General features: G+C 40.7%; 1 protein-coding gene across 3 annotated transcripts in view; it reads left to right on the top strand.

Annotated features, from left to right (window-relative positions):
- The first annotated feature begins 4,857 nt into the window (after positions 1-4,857).
- cadm2b (cell adhesion molecule 2b) overlaps positions 4,858-25,957 on the top strand; it is a 202,254-nt gene continuing 181,154 nt past the window's right edge. The window contains exon 1 of one of the 3 annotated variants that reach the window (XM_074679639.1): positions 4,858-5,310. In XM_074679639.1, the coding sequence (XP_074535740.1) occupies positions 5,250-5,310 (61 nt within the window). In that variant the 5' untranslated portion in view covers positions 4,858-5,249. The remainder of the gene's footprint in view (positions 5,311-25,957) is intronic. The other 2 variants (XM_074679637.1, XM_074679638.1) reach the window with 2 other exon arrangements.

The raw sequence follows: 25,957 nt of genomic DNA, 5'->3' as shown, positions 1-25,957 counted from the left end.
TCCCAGGAGTCGACAACTAAACTATACAGCTTCGGTGAGCGATACTTTTAATTGAATCTTATGAATGAATTAATTAATGGTGTTTTGGGAGCTCATTAGAATGAAACCGAACATTTTAATCACTCTGCTTTTTATGATATTTCAGAGTCCTAACAACAAACGCGGACTGGGAGCGCATTGTTCAATAGAAAAGTTTCAATTATGTGCACAACTCATCCAAAGCTGAGCTCATATCTGATGGAAACTTTCAGTGTATAATTGGTTCACCTCCTCTGTCCACTGATTAAAGACACATTTCTAATGGAAGCCTGCAACAGCCCTGTCTGCCTGTTTATGCTTTGCTTATTCAGTGCCGCAAAGGACATCGTAAGCTTATAAATCAGAGCTCAACTAGCAATGTGCAAATACCTATGGGGGCTAAAAAGTCAGATTAGTCCGATTTTTTAAGACAAAAACAGCCAAGAGGAGAGCAGGTTCAGCTGTTGGTGGAGTAGGCACCCCATGTACAAAGGCTCTGTTGGTTGTGGCTGCCTGTTGCAGCAACTCTCTCTTCTTTGTCCGGTTCTTGTAACTTTTTCTTCCTTTTTGTCATCTTTGCATTTGGAGTGGGTCATTTGTGGCTCATTTTTTGGTCATGGACACCAAACTGGTTTTGTCATCAGTGGTTTTTCTACTATTTGTGCTCCTGTGTTTGTCTGGAGGGATCCTACATGTAATGGTCGCATGGTTAACAGGTGAAATTAGCTGTTAGCAGTCTTTTGCATGTCAATGCTAACTGGTTCAAGGCCTGATGTCTTCCCACAAGATGAGGAGAAGGAGGTGAAGAGGATGTACTGGTTCTCAGGTGTGAGCTAAGAAGTGACGACATGGACCTGTCCTCCCATCCATTGTTATTGGGAGCGTAAGATCAATCTCCAGTAGGACGGACAAGCTAGCTATGCTAACCCAGCAACAGAGGGAATACCAGAAGGCAAAGTAGCATCATGCTATTTACAGACATGGCTAATAGAGCTCACCAGACCGGACACCAACGCCACATTGGAAGAACTTCACTTCAGGAGACAGAGACGGAGACGACTGATTAAGAACTGACTGGAGAATGATGGCCAAGCTGTCATCATCTATTTTCTTATGGACCTTTTTGCAAAATACACTTTCTTAGTTTGTTTTTCTTGATTGCTGCTGTGACTCCTGAATTTCCTCTCAGGGATGCATAAAGTATTTTCTATTCTATTCTATTCTGTTCTATAATTCATAAGTTTATAAAGCAAAGTTTTAATCCTAATGTCAGTAGACAACATATTGAAATTGTTATCTCCCACAAACTTTCGGGCCAAGTGTATCTGCCTGTCAGTCAAATCAAATCATGCAACACTTGTAACTTTGATATCTTCAAAAATGATTTACACAGGATACACAGTGTGTTCTGATAGTTTCATTAGCTTTTCAGGCCAAAATCAATTTTTAAACCAGGTTGTAAACAAGGGTGGTTATATAGTTTTGAGTGATTCTGGAGCCAGCCTCGAGTGGACACTCTCAGAACTGCAGTTTGGTGAACCTTGGCATCAGTTTCCCCTTGGCTCTCTCTATCTCCATGCTGCCCTGTCCAATGAAACTAAAAACTTGTAGAAAATTATGAAAAATAAACTTTTTGTCTTTTTAAAATTGGCCATAAAAAACTAAAAAAAAAAAAACTGACTGGAAAACATGTTTAAAAGAACTTTCTGAAGAAACTGTAAAGAAGAAACTTCTTTTTTCCTCAGTATCTCATAGTTGCACTTTAAAAGCGTGTTCTGGGGTCAGAGTAAATCAATTATTAAATCAGTTGTGCTCAGGAAAAAAAAGATTTTCTGATGTTTACACTTCACCCTGGATTGTATAGGGGGCAGAACAGTATACATTTCCTTTGTGACATGAAGAGTGACGCAGCTCACATCCTGATCCTGTGTGCAGCACTTCATCACCCAGAATGCTCCATCTCCCTAAAGTATTCAGCCCGTGTGACCGCTGTCACTCAGGCCTGTTCTGAAACAGACTGTGCACCTTGTGTGAGTGTGTGTAGATTGTTTTCTATCAGCAAGAGGAGATTATCACCATCAGTGACAGGTTCCTGTACATTCATGTTGCTCAGCTTCGACTTAACTTTCCTCTTCTGTGTTTGGACTCTCTCATAGAGATGTGAAAAAATATTTTTAGGCAATATATCCCAATACTTTGACCTGTGATCAAATATTGATATTTCAACTCTTAATATCAAAATTTTTGCTCCTCCACTGCGGTAGATATTGCCGAAGAGCTACTCTGCTGTATGTGGCCCATAAACTGTATAAGAAATATAATCTCAGAGTATATTAAAAATATTTTATTCCTAAACTTGATGATGTGGGTTTTGATGCCATAAACATCATTTTCTCTCTTTTCTTGGGTCAGTTAGTTAAAAACATTTTAAGTTTTGTTTATACAGTGTAATACACTGATGAAATAACAATCAGTCTTTTCTGTGCAATTTTACATTTTTTATGAGTAACACTGGTTACATTAACTGACATTTATCATTTTCACCAGCTCACCACATCTTTGAACAAGTAGAGTTTTTGCAACATTAGTTTAACGTCACAGTAGATGCAGCGACAAACTTGTTACGCTTTATGTTTTCAAGTTAAGAGTATGTATGAAACACTGCATCTGCCTTTCATAATTTAAAATATAATGAGAATAGCACTCAAAGAGCAAAGACCTCCTTAAAGCATATTGTGATTGTTGTGCAACACTTTAGTCCTACTTTAATGTTACACTCCCTTTCAGCAGACTGTCTGCTACAATTTGGTGTTAGTTGCAGGTTTGTACGATCATTTGTTACCTGACAGTGTTGACAATTATGATGACCCAGTACAAATTTCATATTCCGGATCTTAGTATCCAGAATATTGCCAGGATCTGGATCATACTTTTAGATCCATCAGATATTATGGTGACCTTGTCTTGTATTGTTTTGCAAAGCAATCAGACCATTCATTGCGGAGCTATATGCACATATGGTGAAAACAGCCCTATCTCACAATGATAAAGAATCCTTTAAAAAAATCCTGGACGGTGATCTTGATTACCTCCAAAATTGCATCACTTCTTTTTTTTATCCCATTTTGAACATTTCCTAAAAATTTCATGAAGATCCTTTCCTTACTTTTTGAATTATGTTGTTCACAGACAAACACACAAACCCTCCCAAAAATATAACCTCCTTGGTGAAGGTAATAAAATAGAAGAGTTTTTTTCAATCAAATAGTTAACTGTGCAGAATATAGCAATATATCACAATATTGTGATATATTTTCCAGACTTGATTTTCTAATTTCCAAAAGTCCATATAAAGCTCTGTGCTGTAATGAGGGATCAGGCGTGTACTTTGTGAACTTGTTTAGTTTAAAAATGCTTATGGGCTTTGTAAATATTACAAAGTGCTACAGTGAATGTTGTGTAATGTCCCAGATCTAAATGCAAAGGACAGCATCCTTCTTTGTGTGTGTGTGTGTGTGTTTGTCAGCACCCCCGGCTTTTCCGCTGAACACACACAGTCAATAAGTTGTTGCTGTTTAAAAGGAGCATGAGTAGAACTGTGCTCTCAAAGATCTAATGAAATGACGAAGAATTGACCTTCAGGACACATGGGATTGATTCTTTACCAGCCTCCTCATGGTAATTGGCTTTGTATAGTTCTGCTCTGAATTATAAGTGAGCAGTATAGAGGATGTATGTCACACACCAGCGCTCAGTCCTTCAAGGTTTACACTTCAGACAGGCAACAATGGTTCCACAGGGATTAGAGATGTGCACGGCTCCAAGTTGAAAGCCTAAAACGCAGCATCAGCATAGGAAAGCCACTGAGGAAAGGTTCCCTGTTCGACCTGTTCTGATTAAAAGCTGGATGGTTTTCAATAATGCTGAAAAAAAGCTGCGTTCGTTTCCTGTTTGGTGTTGAGGATTTGTGATCCAGCTGATGAATGTTGGAACTTTCTCTGTCATTTACATTTATCCCTTCCCCTGAGAGAAAAGCCGATAATGTATATTTTCAGCACCACTTTTTCTCAGGTGCAAGGCCAGGTCAGCAATTTGATTCAAAGTGGGAGTGGCGTAGAAGGCCACTGTGCAAAATTGAACCAAATTCGAGCGGCAGCATGTTAAACCATGTGTAAAATCCTGCCGATGGGTTTAGAAAACGATCCCCGGCTGGAGCCGCTGCTCTCCCCACACCTCTGTCTTTAGGGACGGTCACACTCATTTCTGTGCACCACTCACTGGAGCCTTTGAAGGAAGACGGATGTTCAGGAGCCCATTAACCTCCTCTGTGCCTGTGCACTGATTTCTGACTGGCACAGACACCAGGTCACAACCCCGGAGTGAAAAAAACACCTTTCCTGCAAAACACAGAGAAATGTTTCTTTGCTTTTTTTTTTTCTTTTTCTTGCATTTTTCATTAACTCTGTCGAATCACTGTGCACAACAGTGTTTGTGTGACAGGTGCTTTGTTGACTGCTGGCTTGTTGGTGTGCTCATGAAGCTGTTCAGACAGTCTGAAAGTGTTCATTTAACTGCCAGCCTTGTGCATATTGAAATGAAGAGTTTGCACTCTCATGGTTAAGACTTGGAGTGATAAAGCATCACTGCCTTTAGGAGAGAATTTTGCCACATCCCTCCTCATGACCTTAAAATAGAGTCTAATATTTTTCATGCAGGGCCTAAACTATCAGCTCATCCTGCAGAGCCTCTTTGTTCTCGCACATTGTTGAAAGACGCCTCTGAAACTGATCTGAGGATTAGTGATGTAAGGAAATAACCTCTCCGACACCCTCCCGGTGTAATTGTTTTGACAGTTTACCGGAGATCAGAACTATTTCGAGGTGTTCTCCATTGGTGAAGCGTCTTCATTAGTCAAAAAGCGTGGGCGGGACTCCTGCTCTCTGCAGCGAGTCAAAGAGAAAGGCAATAAAGGGAGACAGGAGCTGCACTTTGCCGACGAGCATCTCTGCCGTCCTGCTTCACTGTACGGCGATCACTGGCCCCGGATCTGTGAGCACACACACACACAGGGACTGCTCTGGAAACGGCAGAGTTCATCAATGTAACTCCGCTCAGTCCGAAGCTGCGCCGTTTACCTGGATAAGTCCATCCAACGAGAGGAGAGAGGAGCAGACAGAGACAGACGCGCGTGGAGTGTCGACGTGAACCTGTGCAGGAAAAAAGAGAAGAATATGATTTTCAAGCAGCACCTGATCTTCATCCTGTACAGCCTCTGTGCGAGCGTCTTTAAAGGTGAGCTGGATGGTGTCTGTAGACGGGCGTGGTGTGCGGGGAGGTGGTGTCTGCGTGTAGTGTAAAGATCATATGTGACCATGTCACACGTGAGTTCAAGTGTTCAGCACAAAGAGAGTTGGTCTCCCTGTGAAATGCTGTGTTCATGCAGCAGTACAGTCCGGAGCTCGGCCGCTGCTGTCTGCTGTCACAGCCGATGTGCTGGAATGCTGGAAGTTGAAATGTGCGGCGCAATGAGAGGCAGACTGCGGCTGCACAAGTTTGTGCACCGGAGACAACTTGGATGTTGCCCTTCCTTTGGTGTGAAGTGACCGATACTAAGACCAGGCTGCAGACGAGTCGCCTGCAGTCACCTCCTGTTAGGCTGAGCATCCGGCTCTGTCTCCTCGAGCTGACACAGGGATGCACGCGAGGTTACAGCATCTGTGCGTGCGCGTCCTGCGTGTTGTGAGACCGGTGTCATTGAGTGCATTCTTTAAAAATTGATGACTTTCAGTCAGTGGATTTGCAGAAGGGTCTTCGATGTGGCGGTGCTTGTGCCTGAGTAAAGCTTTTGTCTCCGCACGGCCAGTTTGCGCACTGTAAGTGTAGGCACTATATGTGTCTGTGTTTGTGTGAATGTGTGTGTGTGCGAGGACGCATCCTCCCGGAGTATCGGTATGCATTGCTGAGCCATAGCCGCTCATTTAAAGTTGAGCTGCTGAGATCAGAGGCAGGTTTGTGACGCCTCCGTGCAGCCAGAGATCAGCGTCTCCTCATGACAACTCCCCTCAACTCCCCACAGACCGTCCCGCTCTTGGACATGCATGCGCAGCCACCGCCCTGTAGGCGACCAGTGCGCAGATACATAACACCTACAGCAGGGAGGAGGAAGAAAAGGAGGAGGAGGAGAAGGGGAGGGAGGGGGCTGTCAAAGGGGGTTCATGTCAGGAACTCCCAAATCAAAGCCAAAATCCCCGCTGACACCAATTTACCAACACTTTGTCCCACATGACATCTGGGGAAGCTGATCCAGTTCACTGTGAGTGAGATGATTTATGAAGCTACTGATTTGAAGGACTGAGAGTGAATTCAAAGTATTTCTGTTTAGGGTAACCATCAAGGATCTCAAGAGACCCAGAACAGACTATAAAGTCAAAATATGAATAAAAACAAAGATAGTTTTTAGACTTTAAGATAGGCTTCCATCATGAGACCCAAAATCAGCTCAGGTGAGTCTTATTTAAGTGTCAGAGACATCACCTCATACTCTGCGTTTTGATTATTGTTAGTCATTTAGTGTCAGACTGAAACATGTCGAGAAAGTGCGCAGCTGGAGCTCAGTTGAAATAAGAAGCCAGGCAGCTTAATTATGTTAAATCCTGTGAGTCTGACGTGAACATTTCTCTGTAGCATTTCAGGAGTTTTTTTTTTTTTTTTTTTTTTTTTTTTTTTTGTGTGGCCTTGATGTATGGAGCCTCTGGCAGCCTCACCGTCTCCCCCTTCCAACCCTCACATCCGTTTCATCTCAATGAGCCGTCCAACTCGAGATGCCATGAAGTGGTGTATATCCAGCTGTGACCTGATGACACATTCAGCCACATCCAGCACACGAGCCATGCCCCCCTCAAGAGCCCCTCCTCCCCCCTGTGGAGAGGATCATGCTTAGGGTTAAATAAGCATGCATGATTCTGCATGTTTCATGGATCATTAACTCTAAATCCTGTAGAGGTTGCACAAGTGGTAAAAGACAAACACTCCATATTATGAGAGAGAGGGCTTTTAACAATCCAGGCAGCCATCTGTGGTCCATTTCATAGTGGTGATCAAATGAACTTGCAGGTGTATCGAGCTTTATTAGAAAGCTTTTTGATGGTGCATTCAAGGACGCAGTGTTGTGTGGGAAATTTAAAACAAGTCTTGCTGTAAGGGAAGCCATGTGGAAGAAAACAAACTTCTTGCCATGTTATCATCATGAGAATGTGAGTTGAAGGTGGCAGTAGACCTTGAGCTCTTCTTAGAGGGGAATGCTTCCTTCACTTTTTGTTTTATTTAATTCTCTTACCTTTCTTAAAGAGAGAAATTCTACATCTAGAGTGAGTTGAAAAGCTGCTTGGTAGTATCTTTACCTGTCTGCCTGTGTGTCTGCAAACAACATAATTTAAAAAGTAACAAACAGATCTTGATGAAAATTTCAGGAAATGTTCAAAATGGGATAAGGAAGAAGTGATTAAATTTTGGAGGTGATCCAGATCACCGTCTGGATCCAGCACTTTTTAGAAGGATACTTTATCATTGTGAGGCAGGGCTGTTTTCACCATATGTGTTTATAACTCAACGATAAATGGTTGGATTGCTTTACAAAACAATACAAGACAAGGTCTTGATAAGTTCTGACAGATGTTGAAGTGTGATCCAGATCCTGGAAATGTTCTGGATACTAAGATCTGGAATATGAAATATGTACTGGGTCATCATAATTTTCAACACTGTCGGGTAACAAATTATCGTACAAACCTGCGACTAACTCCAAATTGTAGCAGACAGTCTGCTGAAATGGAGTATAACATTAAAGTAAGACTAAAGTTTTGCATGAGAATCACAGTATGCTTGAAAAAGGAGTTCTTTTCTAGTTTGCATTTGTGAGGATGCAGCATGACTTGGCAAAGCTGGAACACTTCACCAGAAGTACAAATAGACTTTAAAGTAAGTGCTCCTGATTACCGTCTTCCCCTCTAAGTTCCTTTATGATGGTTTCAAACCGATAGCTGTGGTGAAATAATGGAAGCCAATTGTGCTTTGGAAAGTGTCAGGTTCAAATCGACATCCATTCAAAAAGAGAACTCGAGTCAAGAAAATAAGTTTTCCAATGGTTTTACTTGCAAGGAGTACAGGCCATACAACAAACACAGAGTGTGAAGCACAACACTGCACTTTGGAGCATGACGCTGCACTGAAGAATACAGAGACAGACAGTGCTTATAAAGAGACACATTTTGATTACAAGTGTATGTGTGTGTGTGTGTGAATGTGTGTGTGTGTGTGAATCATATCTCTCCCCCCCTTACTGCCGGGAACAGAAAGTACAAATAGCATGGGAAGATAGGTTTTGCATACCGAAACTCAACAGTTTAAAAACAGGATGGGAGTGCAAGTGATAGCGAGTTACAGAATTAAAAAGGTCATCTCGTACTGTCCTTGGCACAAAGCTGGAGAAATGAAAAAGGCTAAGCATGATTAAAGATATACAACTTTCACATTTCCCTCCTGTTTTTCATTTTGACAGCATTTCATCAGTTATGTGTTTCTTGTCACAACACTTTCAACACATACATCATTAAGCTTTGTCAATTAATAAACAGGCGGTCACAATTTCTTTCTTCTTTGGGTAATGGTTGATAAGCATGAGTCTGGAGAAGGAGCTGGTTCTGCACGAAAGCTGCACCAACCACTTTAATCATCATGGAACGCAAACAAGGTAAAATACATGATGTGAACAGACAGAACAAAACCAAGACAACAAGTACAGGTGTTAAACATTTGAGCAGAACCTGCCACCAGTTACCACTCGTAATCCAGGAAAAGGGGTCCCACGGGCTAGTAGCTCTGTGAGTGTGTCCTTTGACATACGTTAGTAAGGCGGTCAAGTTCTGGAGTGCTTGGTGAATAATTCCTCCATCGCCAGTCTCATCTGGAATGTAAGTGCAACAGGTGTCACCTATGATGGCACAAACGCCACCGTTGGCAGCTGTGACAAGGTCCAAAGCCAGGCGATTTCTTTTGACATTCCACGTGTGATGGCCATGGTGTAGTTGATCAATCTCATGATGGCGAACCTGTTCACCTCGATCTCATTCAACGCTGCTCCCACTCCTACCCAGGGAACTAATTGGAGACCGAACTTCTCCAGGTGGGACCAGATACGTTCTTCTTTTGGGATCTCTGAAATGTCTAGAACTGAGCGACTGTGTCTTCTGTCGTTTGAAGAGAGGTGTTGATGAGTGGAGGTCATGATGAAGGTGTAAACACTACACCAGGCAGGGGTAAGGACTCATTTCCCGGCAGCCAAGCCATTAGGTCCTTATGGCTTGGGCAGTCATGAGCTGTTAAGAGCCCACGTCCGGAGTGAGTCAGTGGTTTGCTGAAATCAGCATTGTGTGGGCGTTTCCCAATCCCAGGATGTGTCGACAGTCCTATCAGGCACGAAGCTTTACCAGAATTGAGGGCATAAGGCCAAATACCAGGTGTGTGTGCTGATTAGGGCAAATGAGTGCACACATAACAATTTGTGAGGTTTCTCATCTGAGCGGTGTAGTTGGCATACTTCCACCAGGTGTTAGCAGCGTAAGTGTGGGGTATGAAGTCGCTTCAACCTTTTCTATCGACCTTGGAGTCTTGTAGCAACTACCACGTAGCTCCTCCTAAAATTAAAATCAGACACACAGCCACAGCACAGCAGCCTTCTGCGCACCAACGGAAGCCGCGCCTCCGCGGTCTGTCCTCGGTCAACAGAGGCATTGCTGTTCCACTACAGAGCCACCAGAGGGCCTCCGCTAATCAGGTAGGGATCTGTTGGTTTCTTCACAGCCGTTGAGACGAATCACCACTAAAAGGTGAAACCCCTTTGTAGGCTGACTTCCCCACTACCTGTCTGGAGGCTCCAGCACTCTCTGTAGTTTACAGTGGCTGAGGTGTATCCAACTGGGTCTCTCGGCGATCTTTACAGCCGTGGGCGTGGTCAGCAGGACCTGGAACGGGCCTTCCCACCGTGGACTGGACCAAGTTTTCCTTTTTATGACTTTAATGAACACCCAGTCGCCCGGAGACACCTTCAGTGGTTCCTGTGAAGAGACAGAATCAGATGGCAGTAAATTTGCTTTGGACACTGCTTTGCTTTCAAGCATCTTTCTCATGTAGTCTGCTAGCGTCTCTTCTTCCTCTGATTTGTCTAAATCTTCAGAGAATACAGGTAATCTATAAGGTCTTCCATACAGGATCTCAAAAAGGCTAAGGCCACTTTCTCCTGGCATAATCCTCATATACAGTTTAACCAGGTCAAAGCATTCTGGCCAGGGTCGTCCTGTTTCTTCCATACACTTCTTTAGTCTGCCTTTTACTGTTCCATTCGTTCTCTCTACCAACCCTGCACTTTGTGGGTGGTAGGCACAATGATGTTTCAGATTTATTTGCAAGTTTTCAGTCAACTTATTTACAATGTTATTTACAATGTTATTTACAATGTTATTTACAAAATGAGAGCCATTATCGCTGTAAATGGTCTCTGGTATGCCATAGTTGGGTACTATGGTCTTACATATGGCTTTTGCCACTGTCACTGCATCTGCTGTTTTTGCTGGGACAATCTCAACCCATTTTGAGAATGCGTCTACAAGTACTAGACAATACTTATAAGTACCACTTTTGTTCAGTTCAATGAAATCCATGTGCAACGTTTGAAAAGGATATTCTGGTCTGGGAAATTTCCCTCGTTTGGGTCTGATATTTCCTTGTGGGTTATGTCTGACACACGTTTCGCATGCTTTGCAAAAAAATTTTTGAAAAGGAATTAAATCCTAATGTATAAAAATGTTGGTTTATTACTGATACCATCCCTCCTGTTGAGACATGGCAAGGCCCATGGCTCAAAATATCTCCTGCTGTGTACAGTGTTTTTCCTTGTTCACTTTTAGAGCACGAGCCATCAACATACCAAGACAGAGAGTTAGGTAAGGGCGTATCTAGGAGGTCTGGTCTTGGCAGTTGGAGCTGCTCAGTGTCATCTACACAACTGTGTGGAGCTCCGTCCTCTTCTGTGGGTAACAGTGTAGCAGGGTTGAGAACAGTACAGCGTTTAATGGTAATGTGAGGTTGTGATAAGAGAAGTGCAGTGTATGACAGTTGTCTAGCAGGCGACAGAAAGTTCATCTTAGTTTGTAAAAGCAAGACATCCACTGCATGTGGAACTAGCAGAGTTAGAGAATGAAATAACACAATATCTGCTGTCATTTGTACTGCCATAGCTGCTGCACACACTGCTTGTACACATGGTGGTAAAGAGGCTGCAACAGGGTACAATCTTTTTGAAAAGAACCCTAGAGGTTTGTTTTTCATCCCGTGCTGCTGAAGTAATGCTGACGTCATAAAACCATTTTTGCAGTCCACCGTCTGGGTAAAGGGTTTGGAATAGTCTGGTAGTGACAGCACGGTACTGGATGCAAGTTCTTGTTTTAGCTTATCAAACTGATCACTAGCCTCTCGCGTCCATATCACTTTGTCTGACATAGCCATAGGCTGGCCATGTATGAGTTGCAAAAGAAAGTCAGTTTTCTCTGCATAGTGGGGAATCAAACCTCTGCAATAACCCAAATAATCTGCTTGTTTTTTCACCCATTGTAGCTTCTGCTTTTTAACTTTGTTTCCTGTTTTGCTGAGATGTAACAGCAGAGCGAGAGAGTCAGTCCTGCATTTGTCTTCTGTTTCAGATGCAACTAATAAATCATCAACGTAAGTGAGGATCTGACTCCCACAGGGAGGTTGGAATGTGGACAAACATGCAATTATAGCTTGTGTGAAAATGGTGGGGCTGTCTGCGAAAATTTTATTATTATTATTATTATTTTTATATGATTTCCTATTTAATCCTTCCCCAGGCTATCCCAGGGGGTCTGGAATGCTTTTCCTGCTTTCCTGTCCATTGAACCTGTATATATCCATCAGGTCTAAAAAGCTTTATATCCACCTTTCTGGATCTTCTCTAACGTCAGGCAACGCTACACAAACTTTCTTGACTTTACTGGGTTGCCACGGCCTAAATACATATCTGTACCTTGGCTCATCTCCTTCTTTTACGCCCCGTTTGTTCTTCACTATCTTTTTGCTAACGTAACCCCTTGTCCTCTTTTACTCTGCTTCTTTTCCTGTATTGTCCTTTGTCTTTTCTCTGCCTCATCATGCCACACCCTGGCTGCAGCCAACTCTACCTCCTTTTTTGTTCTCGACTTCCCTGTCTTCATGGCTACACTCACTTCTAACATTCTGACAATTTTCCCTGTCTCTTCTATTTTCAACCTTCCTGAAACATCATATTTCTTCTTCCATCTTCCCATTTGTCTTATTCCTTATTTGTTTACTATTCATTATTTACTTATTATTGTTATTTTTATTTATTTATTTATTTATTTATTTATTTATTTATTTATTTATTTATTTATTTATTTATTTATTCATTATTATTTATTATTTATTTATTCATTATTATTTATTTATTTATTTATTTATTTCGTCCAGACATCTCTTTTCTAATAGCATAATGCATATATTTTTCATCTCCTTGTGCCTCCGGGCCCTTGGAGGACTTACCACAACTATAACAATTTCCCATTATGACAACGTTGTTTCCCTTAATCCAGAGGTTTCATGAACTACTTCAACAGACTACTGGTTTGTGTTAACACCGTTAGGTTTCCACCAGTACTGCTGCTTCATTCAAGAAACGTAGCATTCATTTCTCAACTCTCATACACACATTCATACAGCAAACTTTTCTCAAAAGTTTCTTCTGCAGGTATCACAATTTCAAACAGTCTCTTTCAAGGACTATTTTAACACTAGACTCTTCAAGGACTAGGTTCTTGGTGAACTCTACAAGGATCACCGTATCCACTTTTTTTTTTAACACTAGACTCTTCAAGGACTAGGTTCTTGGTGAACTCTACAAGGATCACCGTATCCACTTTTTTTTTAACACTAGACTATACAAGGACTAGGTTCTTGGTGAACTCTACAAGGATCACCGTATCCACTTTTTTTTTAACACTAGACTCTACAAGGACTAGGTTCTTGGTGAACTCTACAAGGATCACCGTATGCACTTTAACTCTAGACTCTTCAAGGACTAGGTTCTTGGTGATCTTCTACAAGCATCACCGTATCCACATGAGTATCATACTCACATCATATAGTGGTTATTTTGTTGACTCGGTTCGTCCTCCTCGGATCCCGTCAATCCAGTCCTGGCGTGTGGAGAAAACACCTATTTGCCGGCCTGGCGAAGAATGTCATCTCCCAGGACTTTCTTTCAGCGCTGTCCTATGCAGGCTGGCCGTCGACGGGCTTCGGCTGGTCTTCCCCCCACGTCAGAAAATGAATCTGTTGGGATCCGGGTCACGGCACCAGAGTAAATGTCAGGTTCAAATCGACATCCATTCAAAAAGAGAACTCGAGTCAAGAAAATAAGTTTTCCAATGGTTTTACTTGCAAGGAGTACAGGCCATACAACAAACACAGAGTGTGAAGCACAACACTGCACTTTGGAGCATGACGCTGCACTGAAGAATACAGAGACAGACAGTGCTTATAAAGAGACACATTTTGATTACAAGTGTATGTGTGTGTGTGTGTGAATGTGTGTGTGTGTGTGAATCATATCTCTCCCCCCCTTACTGCCGGGAACAGAAAGTACAAATAGCATGGGAAGATAGGTTTTGCATACCGAAACTCAACAGTTTAAAAACAGGATGGGAGTGCAAGTGATAGCGAGTTACAGAATTAAAAAGGTCATCTCGTACTGTCCTTGGCACAAAGCTGGAGAAATGAAAAAGGCTAAGCATGATTAAAGATATACAACTTTCACAGAAAGTATTGGAAGTTATATAATGCAGGTGATTTGTACTTAATGGGCTGTTTAGACAACCGCTTGGTCGGTTCTTTACTGCTCAATTCCACTGTACAGAATACTAAATGACATCTTAGGAAGGGGGATGCAATGTGAGCGGCAGCGTCTTTAAAATAAAGAAGTTGGTGTTGAAAGTTGGGCTAAGATTGAACCTTTTTTTGGAGACTTCAGATGATTTCCCCTTTAAATGGAAAACACTTTTTATGGCGGTGCTCAGCTCATCACTTCATCCTCTTTTCTCCCTTTTAGAGGACATTATAAATTGATGCGTTTTATTGCTAGCTCAATATTTGGCTGTATCAGGACATTGGATCAAAAATTGCGCTGTAGAAAGTCCATCTATAAATACTTTAACATGTGCAGCAGGAGCTTAACAGCTCTAAGGCATAGCATATGATTTTATTGCTACAAACCTATTAGCATCATAAGCTAATTCAACAGTTATAACAGTGTCAGGAGTAAAAGCAGGCGACAGAAGGCCAGCCTGTTTTGCAACAGATTTGGGTTCATGACATCCATCGTTAGAGAACAAGGCACAGAGTTTTTATCATCTTGTCCACGAGCTGTGCTAAGATAGCGCTCACTTCAAGGGCCACTTAAAATATTGATGCTATGAGGCTTAAGTTTAGACACATGCCCAGGGCAGTGCCTCAAAGGCTGTACTGAAAGCACTCAGACAGCTCACACCTCCAAGAATGCTGCACAGTCCTGCAAATTGGTTATTAAAAAAGGTCAGAAATGTTTAATCTGCATGGGGATCAGAATCTGCTGCCAAAAACACACGTGGGCAATTATTGCACACATGTGCCAGATCTTTTTTCGGTCAAGGAAGAGCTGTGTTAGTGGCAAATATTCAAAGAATCTTCATGCAGTGTTAACAGCCCTTTATAAAGTGCTGCTGTAGATCTGCACTGAGCCATGGCTTAACCTCTCTCTAGATTAAATTAAATGTGTAAACACTTTGAGCTATCGCGCTCACTAGCAGACAAACAAACCTACAAATGGGTGTGAAAACATAACCTCCTCGCTGAGGGTAATAAGGTGCATGCATCTTGTGTGCGATCACAGCCTAATCGACAGTTAAATTGCAGTGTGCTGCATCACACACTGCAGTGATACTGTAGACAAGACTTCAGCATCAGCAGCTCTGTTCACGCTCCATAATGCCAGGAGTCATTTCATGCAGGCTCATCCGTCTTAGAACAAGCACACTATTAGTATTTGGCTTAAATGCATTGCTTGACTCTTATCTATACCTGCAGCCTATGGAGAGCTACACTGCATTAATGTTTAATATGCTGTACCAGAGAGTGGATTCATTCTCATGTACACTCTGTGTTTCTGTTGTCTCCGTTGTGTGTCCGGCTCTGTGCATGTGCTCTGAGTGTGAGGTCCTGTCATGCACCAGAGGGACTCTCTGTCACTCTGAGCTGCTGTTGTATCACTGCATCATCACAGCATATTTTACCAAAGGCGGCTAATGCCGACACTGACACACTTGTCAGAGCCAGTTAACAGGTTAGACGGCAGCAGGGCTAGTAATGCTAATTAGCCATGTGGTGCAGCTGTACTTAGTTTCTTTGCAGACCTGTGAGCTGATGTAAGTTTTATGATCGGTGCGTTTCTCTGCTGTCCGCAGCTCCTCTGACATTCTTTCTACTCAAGTGTTTCATCACCTTCCCTCTCACAGAACCCAAAAAGCTCCCGTACCGCCGAGGGAACTTTTCTTTTGTTTGAGCACGGAGCCTTTCATCATTTCTTATCTCGTCAGACGTTTTGGCAAGTACAACCTGCAGGTGACATTTGAGCGTTGGTGTGTGTTTGACCATAACGTGTGGGGGCAGTAATGAGGGCAGAGCAGAGAATAAATGAAAGTGGCTGTCTCTCTTTTCTTTTTTTTTTGTGTGTGCAGCATTTAATGTGGAATCAAACCCAGGGACATCAAAAGTGAAGACAAAAAGGGGACAAGGAGGTGCAGGAGGAAGACTTCTCTCATAATGTGATGACAAATTAATTCCATGATCAGGGAGGAAATCTGGGCCTTCATCAGAAATGCAGAGCATCGTGTAAAAGATTTGTCATCTGTGCTCTATTTGATATTACCCTCAGAAAACAGCAGTACATTTTTAAAGGTTAAGAGCTGCTTCCTGTTGATACCAGCTCATGCATGCCGGCTATGTTGTTACACAAAGTTATTGAGTGTGAGTTGAAGAGTTAAAATTGAAACAACCTAATCATTAGAGCGGAAAAATACCAAACCATATCAAACCATGATTATTACACTGCAAAACACAGCGTGGGTGGACCTTTAAGAGCTTCCATAAATGATATAAACATGCCTGGACCTGCATTTTGGCAATTTGTAGTGGTATAACAGTGTTTTGTGTTTGTAGGAAGGAAATAGCACAAACTCAGAATAGGTGGAATTTCCATCAAAGCGCTTTCAAAACTTGAAATCATGTCCTGCACAGCACATGCATGCATAATGGTGCATGCATTACATGTTGTAAATTGCTTTGCATTATTTACCAGAATGGAAATTTCCACAGATAAGCGGAAAAAGATAGAAAAACTAAACGTATGGGATTTTGAGCACATTATTTCATCTTTATGCATATGTTTAAGTTTCTGCACATTATGCAGAGTTCCTTCAACTCTCCTTGTCACAAACATGTATTAAACAACATTTAAGATGGCAGTTTTTCCGAGGATGAGGTTAAAATCATGCATCAAAGCTTCGCTGTGTGGGCTACAGTTGTCCAGGGCAGAAGCTGCACAGCCTGTTATAGAGTTCAGTGAAGAGCAGCCATTTCAAAGGCAGCTTTCACAACACTCAGACATTGAACTACGATGTGAATAACTGTCCTACCTGCACAGTCGATTTGCCATTTGGAGTGTACTATAGGTCTGCAGTTGGTGCCTCACTTCTCAGCTCTTTTATGTGAAAATGGAGTTCTGTTTCAGTGTGGATCGGGCTGTATTGAGAATCTCTTGGAAGTGAATACATATTGGGCCTGAGCGAAAGTGAACCCCAAAATGTCACATATTGTGAGACACGGGGAGCCGCTGAGATGTATGCATGGGCGCATCTCCTGTGGGCTGGAATAATCAGGCAGCAGGAATAAGCTGGCGGAGCTGAAGGCGAGGTATGGCAGAGGAAGGTGGTTTACATTCAAGGATACCAGTTCCCCACTGATGAGGGTTAGCTTATCCCTGCAGAACGTCTCCCAGCTGCCAAGTGCTGGCTCTGGCGCTCTGCTGTGTACCCCTGCAAATGAATAATCCAGTAAGGGGACAAATGTGCTCCTAAAGAGCCTCTGCTGGCCTGCTTGCTGTCTGCTGACAGATATACATCTGTAGGGATAAGCCTCAAGCCAGAGGCAAATGTGCTCAGACAAGTGGGGAAGGGGCTTCAAGATTAGCCACTCTCTGCCCGAAAGACGCTGGGTGCTGTCAGTCTCCCTCCGCCATGCTCTTTGTCATAGCTCTGTTACACGCTGTGCCCCCTCTGAGTGCGTATGAGCTTAGCAATGAAGCAAAGAGACTGCGAGGGCAATTAGACTATTTCACATCATTTAGACCCGTGTGTGAGCAAAAGAGCTTTTTCTGCTTGGAAAGAAGCTTGTCTCAAGATACTCAGGATAAGATGAATGCCACGATTTGTCACGCTGAGGAGTGTTTAAAACACTGCTTACATCCATCTTAAAGTGCCCAAAGAGGCACCTGTGATCACACGCCTCACAGAGGAAAGCCCCTAAAAACATATTTACATGTATTTCTATATGACCTGAGACATCAGACTCAACATGATAACAATTTTTGAGAGCAAAGTTTGGCAAATGTCATTTTTCATCAAAAAGCAACAGGTACTATACTCTTATATGGATGACTACTGTGATATTTTTAACGTGGCATACTATGAGCTAGGAAAGCACTGATCCAACTTTTCTGGTTCCGATACCAATAGCGATACCTGGGCTTTGGGTATTGACTGATACTGATACCGATCAGTGTACCAGTGTTAAATAACAACCAGCATGCCTTACTGTGGGATAAGATGGGTAATGTTTTGGGAAAATGGCAAAAATTGAGTAGAAGGAATTAGTGAAGTTATTATTATTTTTTAACAGTAAAATATTCGAACCTTTACCAGCAGTTTGATAAAAAACAAAGCTTCAAGACGTACAGAAATTCTATTCAATTGTAAACTTTTATACTTTGTAGACTGGTTATGCAGCAAAATACAAAGAAAGTGCATCAGAGGTAACATTTCAAACCAAGTAGCTGAGAGTGCTGGTTAAAAAGAAAAAAAAAACAAAAGGAAAGAAAAAAAAGCATTGAACTGGTTGCCTGGATCAGCACCATAGATTGGCCCTCTCCCACAGATACTGATCCAACTTTGAGGGGCACTGATCCACCAATGTCCAATACCAGGATCAGTATCGGTACATCCCTACTTGGAGCTGCTTTATGATGTGTTAAAATATGCCAAAAACACCAAAACACCAAGACCTTGAGCTGCATCTCCAATAATTATCATACAAATTTGTTCAAAAGAAAAGAAAAGTATAAAAATGTAATTAAGTCACATAAATCAAAACAGAAAAATCAAATTACTTGTTTTTCTCTGTTTTATTAAATTTTATAAATAAGCAGAAGACATTAAACATTTTAATAAAACAAATAATGAATATTAAATGATCAAAGTAATTGAAAGAAGATAAATAAAAAAACATGTCCTGCAGACTCTTAAGGAAATAATTGCTGCTATGACTCATTATGCTCTAAACCCTGCTCACAATAAAAACTACAAACTGCAGTGAGCCACAGAGGAAAACAACGTCATTCAGCCTCGATAGCAACCTCGTCTTACTTTGCTGGGAATTTATTTTACAACAAATGAACGGCCCCTCTCTTTATCAGAAGTCTTTGTATGAATGTCTGAACACAGCAGCACCTGCACAATGGAAATGTTTGATATATATTCCATTAAAAAAAGGGTTGAAGGTCTTTAGCATAAAACAACAGTCTATAGAGACTCAGTCGAGTTGATCCTGATGTGATTCGTACTCCAAACAATAAAAGTGACTCAAAGCTTGTCTGAATAGAGTCGTCAGAAATTGAAATGTAGAGCACTTCCACTAATGTTTAGATGAATGAGATTGTGCGGAGCTGCTGTTGTGAAGGTAGTGGGCGTCTGTTCTTTGAGCGCTTTATGCTTCCCCTACATTTTTAGCATTGTGCCCGAAATGAAGCCTATACTTCATTTTCTGCCTGTTTGCAGTGTTGACCTTTACCAATCTCTCTTGGCCCTCATCTCTGCTGAAGTGGGCTTTGTGCCCGACTATGGATGAGCCTCTGAATCTCATTTAGCCCGTGTGATGATCTCCCCTTTCTCCTCCTGCTGCAGTCTCGATGAACAAAGTTAATATTTTTGTTCAGAAATATCAGCTGTGTACTATTTAGTGACCCAGTCAGGGCGTAATCTGTTTTTTAGGCCTTTTTTTTCTGGCAGGGATGTTTCGTCACCTTTAATTTCTGTCACATTTGTTTTGTGTTGTTCCCTTCTGAGTTTTTCTGATCACTATCACCGAAGTGGAAGGCATCTTCACAAAAGCAGTCCTCATTCTGTTTCAGAAAAAAGTGTGAACAAAACAGTGTTAATGCAAGAAGAGGATGATACCCGTGAAATATTGGGAGCATCATTATGTGGTTGCCATAATAGATGCCCTTTTCTGTGTTTGTGTTTGGGTGGCTTCCAAAAAGAGGATTGACTATCTGAGGTGTCGCACTGCAACCAAACAGCTGGCAGCCTGACCAGAAGTGACTGTGCTTGTTTGAGTTATGTTCGAGGCTTTTGCCAGAGCACAAACAGAGCTGGACAATAAGCTGCACAGCCTTTGTTTAGTGTTATATGCATTTTATTCATAACCTTTCCTTCCCCTCTGTGTGTCTTTGTTTGTTTGAAGCTTAAATATTAAGAAACAGAAGCAGTTCTGTAGCTTTGGATAGCTCATCTATTGTGAAGGATTCAGGACATACGGATGTGCTAAACACTGCTGTTTCAGTGTTAAATAATGGTAATGTTTATATTCACTTGCCTGTGGTTTTATTGGTTCTATTTTTATGTGTCAATTCAGAAACATTCATCAGTCTCGCACCCTCAGAAGGATTTAGCATCACTGGGTGTCTGTGCTCATAAAGCCCCTTCAGTCCGGCTGGACGTCTGAGCTGCAGATAAAGGAGCCTCTGTTGCACTATCTTTGGAAATTTGATAGCTTACTGCAATAAGTCATGCATTTTCATCGCGCTGTAAGCGGCCAAATCATGGCAAATGTAGCTATTTATTCCTGGGTAATGTGTTGTGTTTTATAGCTTTATGACTGGATGTGCATTCTGCACAATACAAAATTAAAGACCCTAAAAAAAATCCACACAGTGGAAAAGACAACCTACTGAGATGTTGACTCATGAGAAAGGCTTGTTTCTTTTGTTGTTGCAAAAATAAAGGCCCGGTATTTTTTTCATGAAGCACTCTAGACTATCCAAGCATACAGTTTACAGGATGTAGGCTGGTGCATGTGTGGGTCACATGACCTTCACAAACAGACATACACACAATGACTTCACATTGAAAGGCCATTTAATACTACCAGCCCGCTGTTTCAGTTTGTAAGAGCACACCCACTTAAAGAGCACACACTGTCAAACGTAACACCGAGGAGCCTAATTAAACAAGTCTTCAAGTCTGGCAGGGTTTCAGAGTGTTTCATGACATTTTCCTCATGTGCTACGGGTGTTTCCTGCTCTCCCGGGTGGTGTCATCGCTGCCAAATGTGGACAGCAAATGCCGGAGAGTGTCCTGGCAAAAAAAAGAAAAGAAAAGAAAGAAGGCCTGACCAGTTTATTTTCTTACAGCAATTAAGTTTGACAGTTTTATTGAGCTTACTTGCAGTTATAAGGAGAGTAACTCCCACTGAGGACAGTGACTGAAAGCAGACGAACATGCAACAAAGTATGCATCCTCAAAATCCTGACCATGTTTAACAAAACTCAATTTACACCTATGATAATTTTACTTTTCTTCTGATACATATATGCAATAGCTTTCACACTATAGATGGACTGAAGCCTGAGCAGCCTACACATCATTTCTAATGTCATCATGTAGACAGTGGAGTTTGCAGAGTTTTGCATAATTTCCACTCTAATTTAAGTATATACACATTGTGCAGATTAGTAATTCAATGAATCCCATATTCCCCCTGCTAGAGAACCTAACTATATACAAATGCATGTAGAAATGATTAAAATTCATCACTTAGGAAATGTGTTGAATTGATTTATTCATTTAATCAATATCACTGCTTTTGGGGCTCTGATCCAGATAGAACAATTTTTAACTGGTGAATAAATAATGCTTTAATGATGCACAGTGTAAGATATATAGAAACAATCTTCTTCAGTTTAAGAACTTAACATTTGTTTTACTCTTTCCAACCCTGAAAGACTGAAAGAGACAACTCTGGAATGAAGACACAAAAAGCACAAAGTTAAGCTCATGCATGTTTATACCTTTTTATTGACTTCCTCTTTAAAGGCTTCCCACAGGTCTCTAAAGCTGGAGTGTAGATACTGAATGCAGGCATATTTGCAAGTGAAGGTGGGGGATAAAAGCATTGAAACTCATGTCCTCATAAAGAGGGATCAGCAGTCTGAACGGGAGCTGCATACCGATGCAAGAGATGCCAGCGCTCAGAGCCAGAGAGCATGCTTTGCTGAGAGAGAGAAAAAAAAAAAAGCCTTAAAGCTGCTAAGCTGAGAGCAAGAAGGGGAAAGGAAGAGAAGGTGTGAAGGAGGGAGGCATACAAACTGCAGGCAGGGAGAAGTGTCATGGTGTAATGTGGGATACATCTGGCATTTCTTTAACCTATAGTGACTGGAAACATTAAAAGGGCTTAATGCTGTCTCACAACAAAGAATGAAATAATACACAGGAAAGCCGAGCACACTGTTGCTTCTTAGACGACTAATTCAGTGTGTTTGGTGTTTCTTTCCTGGAATCTTGACAGCAAAGTCAAAATTTTCTTAAAGATCAACGTGTTGAAAGAAGGCTCTAAGAATCTGTTAGAATATTTTACATAAGTTTTAAGCAAGTTTGTTGTGCCAGGAGTAGAATTAGAAGAAGTACGGATAGATTACCTCCTCTTCAAAGACACTGGCTCACATTGGGAGTCATCTTAATGGAAAGTGTTTCACCTCCTGCTGTCTGCTGCCTGAGCGTGACATTCAGAGGGTGTGTTCACACCGAGCATGTTTGGAGCAGTTTATTCTAACCCTGGAGCGTCAGCGTTTTACTTAAGTTTATTTTGGCAGACGTGAGCTGTGGCTCTCAATTGCAGGTGTGGAAATCAAGTAACACTCGAGGAATGAAGATGCTGTCATCGTACAGCTTGTACATGCATATGTTGCACATTCTTTGCTGGTGAAGAAATACAAAGCTTTATTTAGCTTTCATTTAGTGCAAGTTCAAACAGAGTGTTTGGATTTTTATATCAAAACAGGATGTAAGATATTCTAAAAAAATAATGGATTAACAAGTCATATCATGCTGGGGACGCAACACATAAAGCTTTAACTACACACCACTATACAATGCAGATATCACAGCATCAGTATTTCCAATGAATATTTCAGTGCTGCTGAACTCGCCCTTCACCCATCACACATCCTGAGGTTGGGCTGCGCTCATCACGTCTGTTTACCGGATACTGATTGGTCCTCAGGGCTCTTAATGATCAAGCTCTGGACTCCCCGTGGAGGAGTTAAGCGTAACTTCTGGTGTCTGATGTGGCAGTGGAGGACGCACAAAGACACTATTATGATGCAAGTGTAGATTTTGGGATGTAAATTTCATGTAAATTCAGCAGCTTAATTCCTCTTAACCAGTATGTGGCTCTCTGACCTTGTTGCATATTGATGTGTGGATGTCTGCAGGCTGGACTTTTTCAGCGTGGATGGTTTGGGGCGAGCTGGATGCTAAATATTTGAGTATTTTCTGGTTTCATGGTGAAACATTACCATTCAGTGGGCTCATATTGCCACTTGCAAAAGCTTTCTTTTTCACACTGGACTGGAAAATATACTGTCATTTTCAAGTGAATTAGAAACCACTTACTGTCTGAAGATGGAGATTAAAGCAGGTGCGGGTGGCCCACCCTCACCCTGTTTTCTATTCTATCCACTGTCCTGTCCTCTCCAATTGAAGGCATAGAAATTCAAAAAATATAACTTAACACAAAAGCCCTGATCCATTGAATGACTTTGCAAAGTTAGAGGTTAGTTAGACATGGATAGTGATGGGTACCTTTCACATTTGAAAAAATATGGCACCAATGCCCGGTACCTGGCAATCGGTACTGGTACTCAACGGTACTAATTTTCTGTACTTTTTTTCTGTTATTTGGTTAAAAAAATGTCAATTTATTCAATAAAAGGATATATATATATATATATATATATATATATATATATATATATATATATATATATATATATATATATGTATATATATATATATATATATATATATATATATATATATATATATATATATATATATATATATATTTTTTTTTTTTTTCAATTGAATATATTCTTCAATATATAACCTTGCTGTGCTGTGTTTATGTCCAGCATGGAAAATCTCCTAATTTTCCACTTCTTCACAGTCACAAGGATGCATTTAGGTACCTAAACATGGTACCTTTTGGATCTTCATGAACTGGTTCACGGTACCTTTGACAGAATTCAGTCAGTACCTATAAGAGTAGTTAATTCGGTACCCATCCCTAGATATGGATATTGCCTATGTAGGGGTGCACCGATCACAATTTTCTTGCCGATCATCAATCCCTAAAAAGCCTGACCTGCCAATACTTTTTTTTTTTTAAATCAGTGACAGCATAGACCTTCAATGTTCCAAACTTATTTTATTGAAAATCATTGAACGATACCTGTGAAACAATAAAATATTTATGTTTTAACTTAAACAACCAATATAGCGTCCTGAGTTTTAGGTCTCAGAGTAAAAAGCAACAACAGCTGGCTTTCAGACATTACTGGAGGTATAAAAGATCAGTTTCATAAGTAGGAATGGGCCGATCACTGATCCCTGATCATCGATCACTAAACTTCATTTTATGTTTATTTTAATGTTGAAGTTCTTATCAGATCTTTATGGCCGCAGAGGTGTGCACTTTTTTTAAACTTCTAATCTCAAAGTGCAGCATCTTTTCCACCGACAGCTATTATTGCTTTCTTGTCCTATTTTTTTTTTTTTTTTTTTTTTTTTAATGTTATGATAGAAGGTTTTTTTTGTCATTTAATGAATGTGAACAGCTTTCAGATGTCCTACAACCACAGTCTGGTGGTTAAACAACATTACTACCAGGGCAAGCAATTCTAACTATACATTTTTAAGCTGCTTAGAACTAAGGAAGCCAGCTAAAAAAAAAAAAAAAAAAAAAACCTTCAAAAACACCTCTAAAAACCTAAGGATAAATTATACACAATCTCCTAAAATCTGATAGTTTTCGGAGAAAAAAAAAAATCCAGGTTGTTAAATTTTACTAAAACCTTTATATTTCAGTCTCTAGAGCACATAGAAACTCCAAAATAAAAGCCATTTTAAAGTTTAGAACTTAGTTTTTTTGTACTTATTGGAACATCCTTGCTGTACTCCCATGTATTTCAGCAAATCACAGCATATTTCATTCATTAAGTCTTAAAAAATGGTGATTCTGTCTGAAATGACTGACATGCCAGCCTTAAAGGTATATAACTGTAAATGTTGTTTCAGGTTTAAGTGGGCTATGATAAAACAAAGGTCACACAAACTATTGATTTTTTTTTTATAATTAAACTGTCAAATGAATATTCTAAAATCAGGACTCACCCCCAAACTAATGTCTCTTTTTTATATGGGGAGCTGTTGAGCCATTTCTTCATTTTTAAAAATCTGTGATTGATGTGATTTTTGACCCTTCTTGTGATTTTTGTTGTAAAAAAAAGAAAAATAAATTAAAAAAAAACAAAAAAAAAAACAGAATGAACCTTTTAATTCACACATGTTCTTTGAACCAGTTGTTGGTTATAGCCTCATTAAAGTAAATGGTGTCTTAAAGAAAAAGCTTTGCGATAATAATAGTGGTCATTTAGGAGATGTTGGTGCTAAACATTAAAGATGTTGAGCTTCTTATGAGTCTTTGAGTTTAGTGTGCAGTGCGTCACATCCAGCTCTAATTAACAGGATTGACTTAGTAGAAGTGGAATAAAATCATCATCATAGTGTGTTTTAATTAGTGCATGAACACCTTAACATAACAATAGGTCGTCCTTGAAATCATGAGTCACAGCCGAGCAAAGTGGGCGTTTTGGTGATCATTTCAATGTCTCAGTTTCTGCACGCTGTGTCTTTAAAGCTTCATGTGCATCAGTCTTAATGTTTGAGGCTCTCTTTGTTTTACACAACCAAATTGTTCAACCGTGTTGGCAGGCATAGAGAAAACACTTTGGTGTTACAGCCAAATGTTTCCTGAGTGTGGAAAACAAATGTCAGGTTAAATTTCCATTTAGTGTTTGAATGAGGGAAGTCAAATCCCATATCGATGGAGAAAAAATAACCTGTGGGCACATTAAGGAAACATTTGACTTTTATTTTTCTATTCTGGTTGAAATAAAGAAGAGATGGGGACTGACTTTCTGCAGTGTTTACATTCAGAGGTCTGATTTGACCTGAAAAGGTTGAGCACTCAGTTTAACAAGCTCTACAAAATAAAATGTAGATTTAACTTCATGCACTAGAATAAAAACAGGGGCCGATGAGTTTAATATATTATAGCTATTGTAGTTTAAAGCGTGCCCGCTCTGCAGTTCAGTTCATTCACTTCATTGCATATTCTCTGTAACTTTACATATTTTAACTCTACCTGC

Source organism: Halichoeres trimaculatus, unplaced genomic scaffold (assembly GCF_033239565.1).
Source record: "Halichoeres trimaculatus isolate MK-OKI-2021-1 unplaced genomic scaffold, fHalTri1.1 fHalTri1_scaffold_9, whole genome shotgun sequence".
NCBI classification, from domain to species: Eukaryota; Metazoa; Chordata; class Actinopteri; order Labriformes; family Labridae; genus Halichoeres; species Halichoeres trimaculatus.
This window is presented reverse-complemented; position numbering and strand designations above follow the sequence as displayed.